The 20,582-nt window shown below is 33.7% G+C and overlaps 1 protein-coding gene across 3 annotated transcripts in view; it reads right to left on the bottom strand.

Annotated features, from left to right (window-relative positions):
* LOC115878160 (large proline-rich protein bag6-A) overlaps positions 1–20,582 on the bottom strand; it is a 32,138-nt gene that overhangs the window by 8,959 nt on the left and 2,597 nt on the right. For 2 of the 3 annotated variants that reach the window (XM_030894545.1, XM_030894547.1), the window contains 15 exons: positions 19,365–19,544; positions 19,182–19,305; positions 17,905–18,093; positions 17,670–17,853; positions 16,592–16,951; positions 13,113–13,297; positions 11,861–12,016; positions 10,690–10,750; positions 10,452–10,617; positions 8,686–8,857; positions 7,223–7,347; positions 6,996–7,164; positions 5,324–5,438; positions 5,131–5,261; positions 3,144–3,344 (listed from right to left, as the gene is read on the bottom strand). In XM_030894545.1, coding sequence (XP_030750405.1) covers positions 3,144–3,344; positions 5,131–5,261; positions 5,324–5,438; positions 6,996–7,164; positions 7,223–7,347; positions 8,686–8,857; positions 10,452–10,617; positions 10,690–10,750; positions 11,861–12,016; positions 13,113–13,297; positions 16,592–16,951; positions 17,670–17,853; positions 17,905–18,093; positions 19,182–19,305; positions 19,365–19,544 — 2,518 coding nt within the window. The remainder of the gene's footprint in view (positions 1–3,143; positions 3,345–5,130; positions 5,262–5,323; positions 5,439–6,995; positions 7,165–7,222; positions 7,348–8,685; positions 8,858–10,451; positions 10,618–10,689; positions 10,751–11,860; positions 12,017–13,112; positions 13,298–16,591; positions 16,952–17,669; positions 17,854–17,904; positions 18,094–19,181; positions 19,306–19,364; positions 19,545–20,582) is intronic. The other variant, XM_030894546.1, reaches the window with a different exon arrangement.

Raw genomic sequence — 20,582 nt, 5'->3', positions numbered from 1 at the left:
CAGTTAAATACGTAGTCTATCTGTCAAACACGTCAAAAGAGAGAAAAAGAAAATTTGGTTCCACCACATCAAAAGAGCCGACGGTTTCTGTTGCTACTCGGCGATCCACTTACTCTGTTCTGGGCATGAAACCAAAACACCAAATTTTAGTGAGTTAATTAATACCAGAAACATAGTTGTATTCGTAATAAAAACAATTTTAAAATTTGCGGCTTTATTTTGCGTATAACCAATTCAACTTTTTTAAAATCAAAAACTAGCTTTGTTTTTATTTTTTTTTATAATTTCAGTCATATTTTATCGAAAAAAGTGTCTTTGATATTCCAGCGTCTTATATATTTTTTTAATTTTCTGCCTATATAAGTAAAAAATATAAAGCATTGTAATTTCACAGGGGTTATTATTTTTCGACGCTATTTAACATTTTTCGATAAAATGTGACAAAAATTATTTAAAATCAATAATAATAAAAAGAATGTTAATTTTTGATTAAAAAAAAGATTGACACAATCATCTTATACCTATCACTGATCCTAAATGTAACTATCTACAAATATGAAAATAATTGGTTATTTCTATTTTTAGTAATTAGTTAGAAGTTAATTGACACACGACCTTGATGTTACTGTAATGACTGTTCAGCAGAGAGAAAATTGTAAAATATTTAATGAAATATGAACTATTGTAATAATTACAATAATAATTATTATTTATTTTCAAACATTAAGAACGGGTCGGCTGCGGAAGCGGAAGCCTCCCCTCTACATGAAATTGATAAAAACGGAACTCGCACAATTAATAATTTAATAGCGTACTTAAAGCTTTCTAAATAACATAAACTGATCTCAGCCATACCCTAAAACGCATACTTGACACGCTGATGTAACGTTAAATGATCCATTGAACAGTTTTTACCTGTACTACATACATTGATATTTAAAAATAACATTTAGGCTGCATTCCGTTGCTTACCTTGGTTATGGTTTTCTGTTCCGTTTCTATGTTTTGTTTGAAACTTTTATTATTATAGAACACGGTTCCTGAAAAATATCCATCAATATTGTCATCAAATTAATCAGCACAAAACATCAAAACATGATGTGCTGTGAAACAACAGTTTGTCTACTGCCAAAGGACATACAGCACACAGAAAGTTCTAATTTAATTTAAAGGTATTTTTCCCATTATTTTAATGGGATCAAATGCATTTAGAACGTCGTTTCTCTTCACTTTTGGTTGAAAATCTTAAAAAATGGACAAAATGCATTTAGAAACTCTGCTCCTCAATTATTATCTGTTATTTAAACTCCAGGTCCTAGAGACTCAATAGTCTATACTAATATATAAAATTCTTAAGTGACTGACTCACTGATAATCACGGTCCTGCTCAAACCACTCAACGTAAGAAGCTCAATTTCGGCATACAGGTTGATTCTAGGGTGTGGAGGTTCGATAAGAAGAGATTTTTCGAAATTTCAGTTCCAAGGGGGTGAAACTACCCCTCAAATATTACAATATTTTTTATTTAAAAAACGGTCAAGTTTCCGAAAAAACGCTTAAACACAGTATATTTTATTTTGTTTTTTTTTACATATTTTAATATTCTTTAAAAATGTATACAGGGTGTTTCGAAAAATTTGGTCATTGATTAATCACAATACTACTTAAAGCGCTTGACGTAAAAAGCTGATTTTTGGAAAACGGACTAACTTTACGGTGTAGAGGTTCGATAAGAAGGGATTTTTCGAAACTCGAATTCTAAGGGGGTGAAACCACCCCTCAAATATTAGAATATTTTTTATTTAAAAACCGGTGAGTGTTTCGGAAAAACTCTTAAACACGTATATTTTATTTTGTTGTTTTGCATATTTTCAGATTTTTTAAAAATTCATACAGGGTGTTTCATAAAATATGACCATTGAGTAATCACGATTCTGCTTAAACTGCTTGACGTTTAAAGCTGATTTTTGGCAAATGGACTGACTTCGATAAGGAGGGGTTTCTTGAATCTCAAATTCCAAGAGGGTGAAAACGCCTCTCAAATATTACAATATTTGTTATTTAAAAAACGGTTAATCTTTAGGGAAAACGCTTGGACACGCATAATTTATTTAGTTTTTTTACATATTTTGAAATTTTTTAAAAAATCATAGAGGGTGTTCCAAAAAGTTGGGTAATTGATTAACCACGATTCTGCTTAAACTGCTTGACGTAAAAAGCTTATTTTTGGCAAACGGATTTTCCGAAAGTCAAATTCCAACGAGATGAAACTACCCCTCAAATATTACCAAGTTATATAATAATATCGCTATATTGTTTTTTCTCATGCTGACATAAATGTGAGAAAATTTTATCCAGTTTGAATGTTAATGGAAATTCTTGCTTTGCTTTATCATCACCATTACAAATGATTAATTCGACGCGAGTACACGCTAGTAATTTTATAAAACTACAAATTTAATTTCCTCCGCATCGCCAGACGGCTGAAAAGACCTTAAAGTATAGGTTTCTAATTTATATATGAAGATGACACGACAGCCTCTACGTTGACGACCGTCTATGGTCTAGTTTTGGTCTAGTTGACAAGATGTTGATGATCCGCCAAATTATTATCATTATTTAAATAATTATTAATTCGGATATTCCTGATTTGTAGAAAAGTTCGGTGATTTGTGTTTTTATTAGTTTGGTGCATTTTGATATTTACAGTCCATCATTTACGTGTTACCAGGCGACTTATTTGTGTTATATATCAGTGTCCTATCTATCTCTAGTACATGACATTAGTCTATGTCATGTACTACTGTCTAGTTTTATAATAAGATTAGTGATATCTAAAAAAAGTTAATATTTGACAATTCTACTATATTAATTATATCACACTTTTCCATATTTTACCCTTTTTTTTCAGGAACTGACCTCTGCCATAGTTTACTAGCCTGGTTAACCTTAGTTTACAACGGAATACAGCCTTAGCTAAAGTCTGTCTAACGTGAGAATACATCAAAGTGACAGATGTGTCATTTCAATTTGTAGGTAAATTGCTGCACTGTTTTTTTATGTCAACTGTGGAAATCTTTCCTGACTTGTTAGATAGGCTTTATTATGATTTGTGTCAAAAAAAATATTTGGAGTAGATTTACCTCAACGTCGTGACTTCTTGGCATGGCCGCTGTTTCGTTCACTAGAGTCCTACTATTAACTGGTTCTTGCGTTTTCCTTATCACATATTGTTGAATATCTCCGGCCCTCACATCTGAAGTACGGATCATATTCCTTATAGCAGATAAAAGTTCGGTTCTGGCGCCGCTAACAAATTCCCAAAGTGCCGGATTAACGTTGGCCTGTGGACAAAAAAAAACGAAAATAATATAGAGGGCATCCCAAAATGTTCACTAGAGAGAGAAAACTATTCTACTGACTAAACATAACGTTAGAAAACATCTGTCGCCAGTCAGCGTTCTCTGCTATTTATTTAGAAGTGCTAGTTCTAGTGCTATTTATTTAGACAGCTATGCAACCTAAGTTCGTCCCCACAATGTTATAAGTCGAAAATCGCATAACATCGTAAGATTAACATGTTCAGTATTGGATTACACGCTGTATGCACTAGATATGAGCAAATCTGCGATTCTCCAATCGCAACTGCGATTGCGATTTTTAAACCGCTGCGACTGTAACTTGCGATTGCGATTTTAATATTTAAATATTGTACTATTGTAGGTATATAATTGTCTGTGCATGTACCTATAGCTTAACAGTTAAAAAAAGTTAATAAAAATCAGTTGTTTGGTTTTTAAGTTTTTTTAACATCTGCAACACATAGTATATGTATTAAAACTTTATAATATGCTGCAACTACACATACCTACTCTTTCTACGGTTCTCAGTTTTCTAATTCTTTATCCAATTCTTAAAAGATCTTAAAGAACTATTTTATTAAAGTGGCTCACCCCTATAACTTTTTTATTTTTATTTTCAGATAAAGAAACGAGATTTGGTAGATTAGTATATATGACATAAATCAGGATTGATAGACGTATTGAATTGATTTGTATTCAATCTTGTTTGACCGTAAATAATTACAACTTTTGATTTTTTAATGATTTCTATAAAATGCTCCAATGAACCACAAAATTACATTGGCAACAAAATCGCAAATCGCAACTCCTAAAAATTTAAACTCGCAGATAGAAGGTTATCCTAGTTTATAAAATCACAAATCGCAATTATATAATATTGGTTGCCTAAATTGAAATAGAAGAAATCGCAAATCGCAGTTCCTTATGAGAGCCAATCGCAGGTTGCGATTGCGATTTTAAAATCGCTGCTATTGAATCTCAGTCTGCGATTTGTTGCTCATCTCTAGTATGCACAGAAAAGGCAAGCCCAAGTACAATACTACTAATTCGCAGTCTAGCGAATTCTAAAGGTGCGTTTACACGAGCCTAGTCAACTGATCTAGTTACTTGACTTCTTATAAATGTAATATGATCGTCTCAACTGGACAAATCATGTCAATTGATCAAACCAGTTGATCCATGTCTGAGTTGACTGCAGTTTAAGATTTGGCGTTCAAGTGAGGTTTTAAAAATGACAGCTATTAGTTGGTCAGAACAAAATTCTGTGAAGTTTATTAATTAATAATTAATATAAAATTATAGTTTAAGAAGAGTAATTTCTAGCTTCAGAGGATTACAATTAGCGATATGCAGTAATGTGTCTTGTTTTTTAATTCTGGGTGCAACTTTTTCCAACAAAAAATTAATTTAAAATATTTTTTTTGTTTGTAATTTTGATGAAAATAACAATTTTGGGTAAGTGGTCAGTTAATTTTATATTGATATTTTTAAAGAAACTGATTCTCCTATGTGCCTGAAGAAGCGACATTAAAGTCGCGAAACGTCGCAAAAAAAACATTGTTTCCTTTCAAGCCTTCCCAAACACCCACGATTTTTTTTCTGAGTATTTACATTGTCCTTATAGGCACTTTCCAATCTAAACTTATTTCATCTATCTATGGGTAAAATTCAGATTCACAGGTTGTAAACAACAAAAATTATAAATTCACGGTCACACCGGTATAACCGTGAATGTGACTTCACGATTTCGCCAAACTCTAAAACTTACCAAATACACTTCAGTCGCTTCTTCAACGCCTTGTTGCCCATTTAGGCTGCAATGTAGAACTAATGCAAGCAATTCTTTTACGGCTCTCCACACAACCGTTACAAAAGTACCTCTGTTAGCATTGTTTTGGCCTAGAACGAGGAAAATATTCGTTAAATTAGAACAAAAATATAAAATTGTACTAATTTTATACCATCAGATTGAGTTCCAGAATTGACTGCCACTCGAATTAGGGTCGATAATTTTTGTCTAAAGAAGTTTTCCAAAGTTCTTGTCGAATCTATATCGTCTCTAAATCGTACCACATCCTAAAATGTAAACAAATAACACAATATTACAACTGGTTAGGGGAGGGGGGGTCCATTAATTACGTGGGATCAAGGGGGGAAGGATTCAAGACGAATCTCTCTAAATCTCACGTGGGGGAGAGAGAGGAAGCCTATTAAGAATATACAGGTTGTTTTAAAAAAAAAATGAATGAATAACAAATATTCCGTGGACGTAGAACTACTACTTATTTTTCGAATCAAATTAACACCATTGGACACAATTTATCTCTATACAAAAGTGCTTCTTTAAGAGGCGCATAAAATTTATTATGCTCTAATAATCTATTTGGAGAAAATATGGAATTTTATGTTAGTATCACAAATTATAATTGATAATAAGCTTCATAAAAAGCTTAAAAAATTAATAAATTTTAAATTAATTAACGTTCGGGTTTATTTTTGATTGATGCCCTCTAACGGACAAACGAAGCACTTTTGTATAAAAGTAAATTATGTGCAATTAACTTAATTTTGATTCAAAAAATACGTAGTTGGTCTATGTCCACGGAATATTGCTACTCCCTTATATTTTGTAGGTCTGCTTTGGAAAATAAATTCTCTAATTTTTTTTCTCAAAAACTATGCGATGTGGCGTTTTTTTATAAGAGACAAAAAATGTAGTAAATACTAGAGGGACCATTTTACAAAAAAAAAAATCTGTCGCCGACGGAGGTTGAAAATATTTATCCAAAAATTTATGCACACAGGGGTGGTTTTCACTTCCCGTACTTTTTCTTGATTTTTGTAAAAGTCAAATGTTAAAGTACTTTGCAAAACATAGACACCCAAAATCTCATTCGAATCGGAATAACGGTTCATGTAATATCTGAAAAAATGTGTTTATTTTTTTAAAGTTTGATGCCCTCTAGCGGAAAAACGAAGCAGTTTTGTATAGAGATAAATGGTGTCCAATGAACTTATTTTGATCTCTAAAAATACGTAGTAGTTCTATGTCCACGGCATATTGGGACACCCTGTATTTCTTAACCATTTTAATGACTAATAACATTTATTAAATCAAAGAAAAACAATATCAGCAAATTAGTGAGTCTATCCAACTTTGTATGTTAAAATGTTTTAAAAAAATAAAACGTGACTGTGGCAAACCGGAATTAAGACAGCCATACTAATGTAACTTGTCAATTTTCATGATTATTATACTTCTTCCTTAGTCAATTTATTCAATGAACTATACCAATTTAAGTGAAATTTGATTTGATTCCTCTAATCTTTTAAGTGCATTAACTAAGTTATTTTTATTAAAAAAAAATAACAACTATGATTACTTTGACGGATTGTCTTCTGCCATATCAGAAAAAGGAAGGCGAGAGAAAAACTATAGTTTACCTAGTATATCAAAATATATTATTTTGATGGCATCCAAAAATGACCTGTATAATTTTACATTTTCAAGCCATCTCTGAAGCGTTTTTTTTTCGATCATATGGTACTTTTGAAATAAAATGTCATACCACTGTCCTGTTTTTAATGTAATAATAATTTGCTATGCAGACTATAGGGTAATAATGTACTTACCAAAGCAGCTATCACTGATCTAAAATCGCTAGCCATTCTCTCTGTGGCGTGTTCAATTCCGATATCGCTCGTGTCGTTTCCACAAATTTCGGTGGTGAAGAACCGCCTCACCGCATCCGCTTGTCGCTCCAAAGGTGCCATGTTGCCATTTGAAAGCATACTAAGATCACTGAGAAACACATTAAAAATAATACCGCCTCAATACAAAACAAATATTATGTACTTACGTTGCCACTCTTAAATTACGAAGCATCAACATAATAAAATCGCTCACTGTATTTTCTCCTTGGACGTAGGAATTAGGATAAAGAGACTGCATATAATGGTCCAAGGTAGGCTCCTCACCGTTATTCTAAAAATAAAAATAATATATTACACACCGAGTAGGAAAGTGTTTCATTATTGTTGAGAAATTAACTAAATCTCGAGACAGTCATGTATTCTCTATTAGACAGACTTTAGCTAAGGCTGTATTCCGTTGTTAAACCAGGGTAACCAGGAACAGCGTGATATAGTAGAGGAGAAGTTGGTAATTGGAATCCCATTTTGTTTTTCCTACACAATATTTTTATTTTTTCTATTAACGACAAAAACTATACATTAGGAAGTTCGTTGTTTAATGATTGTTAATTACTGAATAAAAAGGAGAAACTTTGGAGAAATGTACCAATTTTAATCGAAGTGCAATGTTTGCGCGGAAAAAATATGGTGATAATATGGACCCCCAGAAATATATCGGATTTTTATAATAGACGTAATATATGATTGAAAACAATACACAATGTTTGAAATACAAAAATATTATTTTTATTTTCATCAGTTATCAACATTCATCAACAAAAATCGTAATTATTGCATTAAAATCGCAAAAAAACTAATTTTGTTCCATATTTTCCGATGAATGGGAAATGGAAATGTTCTTCTTATTGGAGACTCTTCTTTCCGGAATAATTCAGTCCGGGCATAATAGCAAACCTAAGGAATTATTCCCTTTTATGTTCTTAGAATAGAACGTTTATTTTATACTAGTAAAAACTTTCCACCGATTTTTTTTCTTGTTATCAAAAAGTGACGATAACGACTATTTTAACAATAGTATTTTACCGGAACTTAAAGAAGCTGCTGAAAGAGTAGAACCAAGAGAAATGAGAGAAGAGAGAGGGAAATCAGTAGGGAAATGAAAAAGGAAAGTAATAATGTGACTAAGAATGATTTTAAAAAATTAATAATGTCAACATTACATACGTGGTTGTGAATAAAATATTTTGTTTTAGCATCTGCTATATTATCCGAATGTCGTATCCAGAAACACAATATAGTCTGTCCAACGAGAAGATTCATGACAGTGACAGGTGCGTCAGTCATTTTAATTCACAGGTAGTTTGTGTCATTTTTTGGATGTCGTCTGTCGATTTTTTTCCTGACTGATTGTTAACCAACTACTACAACCTAACCTAACTACTACTTATACTATTGAATTAAAATGACAGACCACTGTCACTGTTATAAAGTCTGCCCAACGAGAAGTTTCTGACAATAATAGTTGTAGTTATTATTTTAATTCAAAGGCAGTTGTATTTTCTGCCATTTTCTAGATGTCGCATGTTGAAATCTTTATTTAGTGGTTGCATACACTTTATATGCTTTCGATAGACTATTGATTTATATGAGTTATAAAACTAAATCTTACTCTGGCAAACAAGCCGCTCAACAATCCGGCACGTACATTAATTGGATTTCTGGTTCCGGGTTGAGGAGACGGAGCCCCCTGGCCATCGGGCGCTCCCCTTTGGGGCGGAGTTTGGGGCGCCGCCTGCTGGTGCATGTCTGTTCTCATCACGTTTGATAACACCTCAGCTATCCTATAATAAAATGGTATGTTCAATAGACAGCCTAAGTCGTTAACACACAAACACAAGGACACACAACAAAAGTTGCAGTAACTTTACTTGCCGCAATTAAGTTGCAGTTGTACGAGAGCAGGCGCGTAATTTACAGTGCAGGTACTCAAAAACTATGGAAGTCGCCTTGCTGTAAAATGAATAGAAGAAAAAAGAGAGGAGCCTTACCAACCCTTCCAAACAACGCGGTAAATTTACAAGTTTTATTTCTTCCATTTTTTTGCGAGCAAATAAGAGTTCTAAAAAGTGAAATAGAAAGTGAAATAGCATGATAGGGGCCGTTGGAAACTATGGAAACTACAAAAGAATTCTGATTTAACGCCATCTGACATAAGAATACATATGAGCCGTTTCACCTTGGCGCGATCGAGTTTTGGAGACGAAGCGGCCTGGCGGTGTTCTATTCTGCGGTGGCCATCAGATTCGTCGAGTTTGACAGAACAGACTTGTCGAGTTTGATCGCGTGATCGCGACCCAACTGATAAGAATTTTCCGTTATTTTGTGTGTTTTTTCTTGTTGCAATTTAGAAATGGAGTTAACAGAGCAGCTAATTAAGGCTGTAAAAATACACAAAATTCTATATGATTTATCCGATCCAAGTTACAAAAATAATAGAATTAAAAATAAAAAGTAGTACAAGAATTAGTAGTCCCAGATAGAACTCCTGGTCTATAAGGATATCGAGAAGTGGATATCGTCGTCACTATGAAAACAATACAATTATGCCACCTAACTTTTTAGGCGTTACCATGAATTTGGTAATAATTGGTAGGTACACGTGGCGAAATAAAAGTATAAAAAATTTACTTACCTTTTAAATATTGGCAATTTTTCAAGTTTAAAAATATTTTATTATAGACCAGCAGATTAAATCATGTTTTGTTGTACTGCTTTTTTTATCGCAATGGTACATATGTATACATTTTTATTGTTTAAGTTTAAATATTGTAGGTAAATATTTAAGAATGCTTTTTTTTTCGATATACATAATTCACATTTTTAATTTGTACCTATGTATACCTACAGGATAGCTCACTACATATAGGTACGGCGCGGCGGTGAACGTGAACGCGTTGGTGTGTGCTAGAATGATCGCTCATATTATCGCTGCCCCGATCGTGATCTTGATCGCGGCCGTGATCGCACCAGTGCCAGTGTGCATGTAGCTTAGTCTGTTTCCTCTTGTACTAAAGGTTCTTTAGTTTGCGGCTGTTGACGATGGTAAATTTAAAATGTCTACAGCCAACATACTTATTTTAGAACTGGGCAAATAAAAGAGTAGAGCGAAAAAAAAAATATTTTCAATGTTACCGATCTTGCGGTAGTATTACGTAATATTACCAAAATTACCAGTAATATAACCACGGTAATATTACCCTTTACATCACTGGGTACGCGTTGTAGTTGCTGCAACTTTTCTTGCAAGCAAGTTTAGTTGCCAAGAGTAAAACGGCCTAATTTTGAAAATTATCAAGTAGTTTGAGGTTATGTTCGTTGTTGACCTTGTGAATTTACTTATCCTCGTAGGTTATACATTCTAAAGCTTGTACTTACGATTGAAACATCTGAGGATTCTGCTCCATAAAATTCGGTATCTGCGCAAACGGAGCGGGGAATCCCCGCACCACGTTCTCGAATTGGGCAGCTAAATTTGCTAGATTCGGTGGAGCGTTACTATTTCTTTGTTGATTGGTCTGAGTCGAAGTGGACGAAGTTTGAGCTTAAGAAGAAAAAAACACATTTTTTTATTAAAAATATTCAAGGGCTAACTAAAATAAAAACAAATTATTACCTGATGCCGCGTCTCTGGATGCTGCAGATTCGGCACGGTTTGCCTGGTTCATCGGAATAATCTTAAAAAACAAACGTAAAACATATTTTTATTCGCCGTCAAAATATTTCCTGGAAATATCAAAAACTGTTGTCAAGTTATGATATTTTTCAAAAAAGGTGGCTCCTTTCATATTATTGCAAATTTAGTTTTTTTTGTGGGTCAAAAATTTCCTACAATTCATTAAATAAAAACGCTAAGGAAACAGCATATCAATAAAATTACAGAGACGTGAATTCCGGTATATCAGTGACATTTTCTATATTAACACGTTAAGTAGTCTCAATAATTTGCTAGTTATATTTTATGTTGACAAAATAAATGTTGCGAATAATTAAAACCGATTAAACAAATATGTTCTAAAAGTAAATTAGTTAATGTAATTAACAAAAAAATGCAGATACGTGACTGAAATAACTAAGTATAATTAAGACAACTTAATAATCTCAATAATTTTTTGACAAGTAGTAAATAAATGCAAACATGTAAGAGTAAATCGCTGATCGCAAATCGCAAGCTACACAAATAACAACTTTGAAGCATCTTTCTAATATTCACACTAATATCACTAATTGACGCGCTCACACGATGTTCTGCTAGATTTATACAAGCATACAGTATACTTTGGTTGCTATTACCGACAGCTGCAAAAAAATAAAAGATTCTACATTTGTGCGATTCGAATCTCGGACCCCTCGATCCCGAAGCGGCCGCTTCCGTAACCAGGCTATCGCTAAGCATTACTTTGTTCTGCCGTTCCACAGAAGACAAATACGCATGCGGAATTGCGGGTTGTAAAGTTGCACGGCCCGGCTAGACGCAAATGAATTTTAAGCCCGCAAAAAATCAAATTTTGTCAAGAATTGTTATGAAACAAAAAAAAGCTGCTGTGCCATAACTTCAGTTTAATGTAAGAACATAAAGATAGTATTTAACTCTTTCCTTAGTTTTTGTATTTAATTGATGTTTTCTTTATTTTACTAATTTAAAAATCTTACAGTGCCATACTCTATACAGAGCGTCGGCTACCTCTCGCATGTACTTGTGATGTGTGCCATCCATAAGATAATAACTAGATATACATTTAAAATTCTTTTTCTCTGGTTGAGTTTATGATCATCAATATACTTACCCTTTGTCCCCTCGCATGTGTAACATGATGCGAATAGCAAGGCAAGAACGGATCAAAACCACCTTGCACTGCTTGCTGCGTCATCTGCACGTGAGGTCGAGGGGTGGATCTTGTATGAGTAGCGGTGGTAGGATTGGTTTGCGTATTACCACGTGCCTGAAAATAAGTATTTCAATCATCCAATAAATAATAGAGTGATCAACAATGATTGAAAGAGTTGGCAATACTGTGTTCCGGCATTATGGGTTGCTAAAAGAAATTATCGATCTAAAAATTTTAGCAGATTATGTCCATTTATTGGCGTCAATTTGTTTGGCTTTTCTATATTTTCTTGAAAATTTACAAGTTTTGAATTTGTTATTTGTGAAATCCACATATTTTTCAATGTAAAAAATACTATTTTTCAACACAACTATAATGTTCAACATGAAAAAAGAATACTAATACATAATCATGGCTTATTTTTGTCCCGGCATTTAAAAGGAGGTATAGGCATTATTTAAAAAGAGGTTAGAATCAATATAGAACCGCATTTCTGAGCATAGTTTCTTCTTCTTACAGTTCCATACTCTATACAGAGCACCTCTCGCATGTACTTGTGATGTGTGTCATCAGTGTTTCACAAGTACACGGGACCTACAGTTTATCGCCGAATCCGAACGGCACTATTTGAGAGGCTGTACAAGGCAAATATACTGAAGGTGGTTTGCCATTGCCTTCCTTTTGATACCTTAATATGCCTTTCATTATCAAAATTTATTATGAGCATGTATCCAAACCTATATCCGTCACCTGAATGCAAAAATGAGTAACTCGAAATTTTCATTTTTTAAGTTACCTACTCAAAATGATGTAGAAGAGCGCCTAGAATTTAGTGCATAAAGTGGTTATATCACTTCTTAAGAAATTAATCATATATTTCTTAAGGAATTATATAACCACTTTATGCACTAAATTCTAGACGCCCGTTTATATCATTTCGAGTAGGTAACTTAAAACATGAAAATTTCAAGTTAACCATTTCTTGCATTCAGGTGACGATATACTCCATTCAATAATTAAATTAAAAAGCCTTCAGAAAATCATTATATCTCAATTGGTTTGATTAGTCCCACTCTTATAGAAAGGTAATTATGCAAATTTCTAAAATTTATTGCCAATCAAATGAGCAAAAGCAGAATAGCTATTTCAATCATTTTAGATTGCTTCGCAGTAAAAATATATGAATAATAAATATTTTAGGTTTACTGACCTGCGATTGGGAATTATTAGGCGCTTGGCCGTTAGCTCCTTGACTCGCCTGAGACGAATCAGTCGTCGTCGTACTTGTTGGTTGACCTTGGGATTGGGCAGCTTGAGCTGCTTGACCCAAACCACCTCCCAACTGACTACCCACCAACTGCATCAGTGAATGTATCAAATTTCCACTTCGCAAAACTATAAGGAGTTGAGTAGTATGGAAATTGAAAAATATATTTGCTTGTACATTATTTTTACAAACAATAACTAGCTGTTATTTTAAAACAATAAAACAAATAGAATAAAAATATATATTTTTATAGGCATGCTGTTAATTAGGCTGAAGCACTACATATTAAAAAGCACAATAAATATTATTAAACCTTTAAAACTGTAATATTATGTAACTGATATAGTTTGTCCAACGAGTCATGGAAGATTTTGACAGACGGCACCCAAAAAACGACAGAAAATATAATTTGCCTGGAAATATAACTGTTACTGTCAGGGATCTTCCCGTTGGATAGACTATAGACTACATACTATACAGTGTTACTAAATATCACAATAGACAGCTTAAGTAGTTACGTCACGTCAAAGGGCAGTGCTTAATCTTTCCAAACAAGGATTTCTCACATATCATAGAATTAAATATACGATTTTTTTTTGACGAAAACGAACTCAAATGAATATATAATCGCTTATGGAATTTTACCTGCATTGAAGACCTTGTTTAGAAAAGTTGTTAAAACTCCGCCCTCTGGTGTGACGTCAGATTTAGGCGGTCTATACACCATGTTACCGGTATGCCCCTTAATTAATAATAAATATATATGAATGATGTCATTCATAAATTCTTCAATATTTACATGTCAACATGTTAAAATATAAAAATGGGTAGACTCAATAATTTGCTGGTTTTATGTATTAAAATTGTTAACAAAATGAATTACTAATAAAAATAAATAGATCAATATAATTATTTAATATCAAAAATAAAGAGAGTTTTATATACCAATAAAGTTCCCATCAGTAAAGTTTGTATACCATCTCGTACTTATATGGTACTAAAAAGTGAAGTAGCTTGATGTATAGGTAAATAATAGATTTTAGTACTGCAGAAAGATAATGTCAAAAGGTACCGGTTTAAAAAAAATTAAGATTAAAGTTAATTAATCTGGTTGGTTTATTTGAAATTGTAACATGCAAAATACCAAGTGTGTGGTATCAAATTATTCGCAAAAAAATGCTTTTTCCAAATATGCTAACGAGCCACCCTCGTTCCATTTGAAAAAAATTGAGATATGATTAAAAATACGATTTGGGCATCTTTTAACCGGCCAGAACAAGACACTAAAAACATTAGAAAATCAAATCTATTTTTCCAAGGCTCCTTGATTAAAAATTAGTGTTTTTAACACAGCCATGGCACTCTAGATTGAAATTTAAAATAGAATTTGTTTTTGAGTGACTATGTCAAAAATTGACATATGATATGTCATTTTCTATTGAATAAAGTAAAATACCGAGAATGCCATTTAAAAATCACAAGTTGCAGTCATTTGAACTTTTTTTTGAAGTGACCAAAAACAATTGAATGCGTCAATCAATCCCAATTTATGTCATATACTAAATCTCGTTGTTTTATCTGAAAAAAATAAAATAGATATAGGGGTGAGCCACTTTTGAGATGCACCCGGTATAGTTATATTGATAAATATAATAATAAATGTAGGAAGTTTCTTGAATCTTGAAAGTAAAAAATATTAGTTCAGTCGGCATCCGCAGTCGTCTAGTTGCGCCAGCGAAATCACACTTTAACGCATAAATATTGAAATTGTATCATAGTAGAAGGAAAAGAGTAGTTGCACTCTTCCTAATATTTTCTGCCAGTTTTTACAATCTGTTGAATATCGGCAGATTGCAGAGCGTTTCAGTTGAGTTCCGTCCGTCGACCGAAGGTGCGAGGTTCGAGCGTTGCGTCCCAACACAGAGACGGATTGACAAAAAATGAGTGCCTTACTGTGTGCTGGTGCTGCTATTGGTTGTAGTAATAATTCAAAAAATGTGTTTTGAGTTTTTTTTTGACAGTCATTTGTGATCATGTTTGTGTTCAGTTTAATTTTCTCATGACTGATTACTACTTAATAATTTGATATTATTTTCATTTAAACTTCAATTTTTTATCGATTTTACTTTTGACAACCATCCCTTGCTTGCTGTTTAACGAACTGTACCATACCATCATTGAAAAAAAATTGCTAGTACCGAAAGTACCGGAAAAAAAAACTGGAAATCCCGGTTCCTTAGAGGCATGGTACCGAAATTAACGGTTCCGAAAAACAGCTCCGGTTCCGGAAACGCTATAACGTACCATAACCGTGAATTGCCCTATACAGGGTGAGTTTTCTCTCTCTCTTCAGTCCTGGCCTCCATTAGGGAGTGTAGTGGTCAGCGTAACATCATGGATGATTTTCGTCCATGCGCCTCTGTCTTTTGTCATCTCGATGACATCGTGCATTGTGCATTGGGTGAGTTTTAAGTAAGTGCAAATGTTTTTAGGGGTAGTATATTTTGGCCCCAGAAATATGAGGATTTTTCTGCGAATTTTTTTTTTGAAAAATAAAATCTGGATTTTTTTTAGTTTTTAGTTAAAAAACATAATTTCTTGATATTATGGTAACTAGGATTCAGAACCGGAAATTCGAAATTATTAATTCCCGGTTCTTTCGGTACCTTCGGGACTCGGTAACAATAACTAAAAAATTATTCTTTTATTACGTGAGAAAGTAGTGATGCTATTTCTCATTGTTCTTCCTTCTTTTCTCTTTTAAAGTTTCTGTAATGTTTATTAGCAATTATTGAAGTTTAAATATGTTATTTTATTATTTAGTACAATGTGTTGTTCAATGTATTAGTTATCCAATGAAAATCACCTAACCAATATATTACTACAAAACAAACACATTAATGTTAAAGTAAAACTTGTTTTAAATTAAAAAAAAGTTGTAGAAAATCTTTGAAATAGATAATAATACAAAAATATGTCATTATATATTTTTTCCGCATTTCTTCTCATCAGAAGATTTTCAGATATAGAAGAATTGTTACTTACACGAAATGTGAAAATATTCTGTTTTCAAGTAAATTTTTACTTGATAAATTTTTTTTATTTTATTTTATTGAGAACTCATATTTTCCTAAATACATCTCTGTGAAACTATGGCGAGTGCCACGACTATACTTTGCCTAGTTATAGACCACGACTATACAGCTGCGTCAGTGGTCACGGGACGCGAGAACAAAGTCATATACAGTGGCAGAAAAAGAACAAAGGATTTGACAAGGAGTAAAGCTACTAGTTTCCTTATACTATGATAGTATTAAGACTTCTTTGATATAAATGAGTTTCCATATCTGTATACCGGTCGCATGTGCACAGCGCAAAAGCAACAAAAATGCAATGCAAGCATGCAAACACTGAACACTTACACTCGTTGGCAGCTTGGTTAGAGCTTGCCAGCGCTGTTTCCAAAGAATCAATTGTTATACCTTCGGGCGTGACCTCCATGAAGAACTCCAAGTTGCCGTTGTTGGGCCCGAATGGATTTCCCTGCATGGGCCCCGTTTGGGGCGTCTGGCCCGGCTGATTGGTCGGAGGGGCAGGTGGCGGAGCTTGAGACGCGGGTGGCGTTGGGTTGGGCACGGTCGACGAAGGAGCGGAGTTGGCGGTGGTGGCGTTGGGGGTTTGGTTGTTGTTGTTGTTGGGCGGTCGAGACCTGGCGCGTACCGTGCGAATCTCTAGAGGCGCTGTGATGACGCGCATCGAACCGGGTGGCATAAAAGGGACTTCTAGAGGGAAAAAATATACAGGGTGTGCTTAGGCTTTTCAATTTTATTCGCTAAAATTACATAAAACATATTAAATCTAACAATGTTCCGTAAATTATTATTGCAATATCAGCGTAGTTTATAATTATATGGAGACAACTGTTAAGAACATAATCACATGATATGACTCCCGTATTCTCATTGGTAAAAGCAACTGGCAACTATGCATATAGTGAAGCTCTCTCGTTTATGTTCAAGAATACCTATTAGAAGCGAAAATAGAATAGCAGTAGAATAGAACTATAAAACACTCCCCAGGGAGTGTTTTATTACTGTTCTATTCTATTCGCTCGAGAATTGGCCCCCTAGTTCCCTATTGCTCTCCTACTTTCCTGTCTGGGTAATTAATTGTTACGTTTCTGTTGATTTTGACTCGTCTGGCTAGTTTTGCTATGCTCGGTCAGTGCCAACTGAGCGCCTACATAAACGCTCAATTTGTACATACCCGTTTAGTTATAATCATCTACTGAAGATGCTAACATGGTTAGCGCAACGCGCGACCAATGCAGAAATAGTTTTGGTGTATTCTGGTGAATTAGTGTGTTATTTTGCTGTAACAGCAAAGGTTCCAACTACCCCAACTGTAATCTATGCCATATGTCAAAATTATTTTTTGGTCCCCGTTTGTTGCAAATTATATAAAACACCCAGTATAATAGATTAGTTTTAGTTAACTCACCTACAAAGCCCGGTTGTACAGTAATGCTTGGCCCACTAAGCAAGCCAGTGGTAGAACCAGTGCTAGCGGTTGCGTTAGGTGCTGAGTTAGTGTTTGTAGCACCTGCGGTAGCTCCACTGGTGGCGTTTGAAGCGGGCGTGGTCGATGACACACCTGCCCTGTCAGCAGAAAGGTTAATCTGTGCCTAAAAATATATTATTAAAACAATCGTCTTCTAAACATGGACATAACTTGCTTCGACTTGTATGGGAATCCCAGCTTGAACAACGGCAGAATGCTGAATTAAGATCGGCCGGCAATACAGTAATCTTGGCGGAGGTTGTTCAACATTGATCATAATATCGCTAAGGCTATGGTAAGCATGACCTAACAAGTGTAGAACTTGAGACACTCTGTTTAACATTTCATGGGTTTGTTGAACATTCTGAAAAAAAAATTAAAATATTTCTTTATGTTTACTGACATTAGAAAAAAAAAGTAAGAAAATTTTTACATAGAAAAATCAATAAAAGTTGGCGTGCACGTCATCAAAATATTTGACGAATGCACGTTGCAATGTTGCCACAGCTATTTTTTTTACACTGGCTTTCGACGACTGTCAAATAAAATTCCTAATTTTATCTGGCACAATACATATGTAAATGTTTTTTTTTTATATTTACATTATTATTTTATCTATGAGTATTACGCAAACAAATTATAATTAAATGAAGTTATAAGCCAGTTTTCTGATTGTGCATCCATACCATCCTAGAAAAAGCGGAACGGCGTATCAGTGTAACGACCATGTATCGATTTCCAGCAATTCTATTGGCTGGAATACTGGATAAATGAATCAAACCCAAACTTGTTTGTCTCAAATCTAAAAAAAGTAGATATAAATAAACACGTGAGTATTACGCCTTAACTGGGAACGGGGACGGAGCGACAAGACTTTTGTTATTGTTATTGAAACTGTGATCACATCACGTTTAAAAATCACTGATATTAAAAAATCACAGTAACAAATATCAGTGTGATTAAAAAATCACGATATCGCTCATCTCTACTCGCTAGTAGCGTATTTTCGGGCGTACTGCTCATTTCGTATTTACTGTTAAAATCTGCCTGGAAACCCGCTACATGTAGGACCACTGTGCTCACTCGTTTATTGTCTATTACTGTCAGCTTTATACGAACACTTCATACAGTAGAAAAAGTAAAGATTGATTCGGAAGCAAATAAGAAAGCAGTTGATAAAAAGATTAATAATTTAAGAAGTTCTTTTAGAAAAAAATAGACTTATACATGACAAAAATAGACGGAGTACTAAAACAAATAATTTAGAGTAAAACTGCAGAGTTATAACTGCAAAAACTGGCCTGCACAGTCCGCCTGTGTTAAAGAACACTGTGGCATGTGTATGGGCTAATTCTTATCTATTAGACATTTAATTTGGTAATAGTTTCAATGCCTTTGATGATGTGCACGCGATACAATAAAATTTCAGCCTATATTATTTTAATTACATACCTCTTGTGGTACTTGAGGATCTTCTTGCATAAATGCTTGATATCTGGCTAAGAATGGTGCGAACCGAACTTGTAACTGGTTAAGTGTAGTCAAAAGTTCAGCCATTTCCGGTGCCCTACTTCGCCTGAAACCAACAAAGATAATTAAGTAAATAAAACAAAAAAAAAGTCAGAAAATCACAACCTTGCAGTATTCTCATTTTGTTGCTGGGATGAATCTGTATTGTTTTCAGAATTTGAAGTCTCAGCACTTGATGGCCTTGGTGCTGAAGCATCTGGTACGGAGGTAGAAGACTGCTGTTCACTAGATGCTTCATTATTTTCATTTGATGTGGTATTATTTGAAGTTGTAGCTTGACTGTTACTAAAGTTATAATAGGAATTAGTTTATCTATAAACAATTAAAACCATAGACTTAAAATAAAATATAGACTACACTATTTACATCTCAACGCGGACAAACAACCTTTTTGGTACACATGTTTACTTCTGGGTACAGTCGACCGAGCCTTCCTCATCCAGCCTATGTTGTCACGTCTTTAATATTATCAATATTTTTTTTCTTGTTATACACATATATTGAGATATTAATACTACAGTTTAATAAAGTAGGTTTTAATATTCCATATATGTATTAAATAGTCCTTATACTACTAAATTATAAGTCGGATACTGTTTAATAAGGATAAGTTCTTTACAATATGACAACACCGATTAGAGGCGAGGGAGCCTATTCATTCATTTATTACCTTGTAGTACGTGTCGCACGTGTGCGGTAAAGCTTTGTTGCCGCTATCTCCCCGGCTGTATTAACGCATTTTCTTAGCTTGTAGTCCTTAAGTGTTTATTTTATTGACTTTTTCTGTTCAAGAACTATAAAATATGGTTCGCCAGTGCCAAATTTGCAAGAAATTTGACTTAAATAATCCATTTAAGTCTTGAAACGACTTTTGACCGGTAGGCAACTCTCAATTTACCCATTGGCAGTCAGTGGCGTCGTTGTAGAAAGGCGCTTATTTAGATAATATTTTAGTAAAATGTAAAATCTGAATTTTTTCTTTTACATTACATTATTTACTTACTTACATTGTAACAAAATCATAATTATAACCCTATTAATAATTAATAATGTTTTTATTAAAAATATATTCCGGTTTATTCTAAAATTATCTTCAGAATCTAAAATAACGTACAAGAATTTTAAAATGATATTACATTATGAAACAATATTTTTAATATACCGGGTCGTCTCAAAAGTGGCTCAACCCTATAACTTTTTTTTTTCAGATAAAAAACAGATTTGTATGTTAGTAGGTATATCACATAAATTAGGATTTATTGACGTATTCAATTGTTTTTGGTCTCTTCCTGTTTCACCGAAATGATTACATCTTTTGATTTT

The sequence above is a fragment of the Sitophilus oryzae genome, unplaced genomic scaffold (assembly GCF_002938485.1).
Source record: "Sitophilus oryzae breed Bouriz unplaced genomic scaffold, Soryzae_2.0 scaffold_1500_pilon_pilon, whole genome shotgun sequence".
NCBI lineage: Eukaryota > Metazoa > Arthropoda > Insecta > Coleoptera > Curculionidae > Sitophilus > Sitophilus oryzae.
The sequence above is the reverse complement of the archived record's forward strand: the minus strand, read 5'-3'. Positions and strand labels throughout refer to the sequence as shown.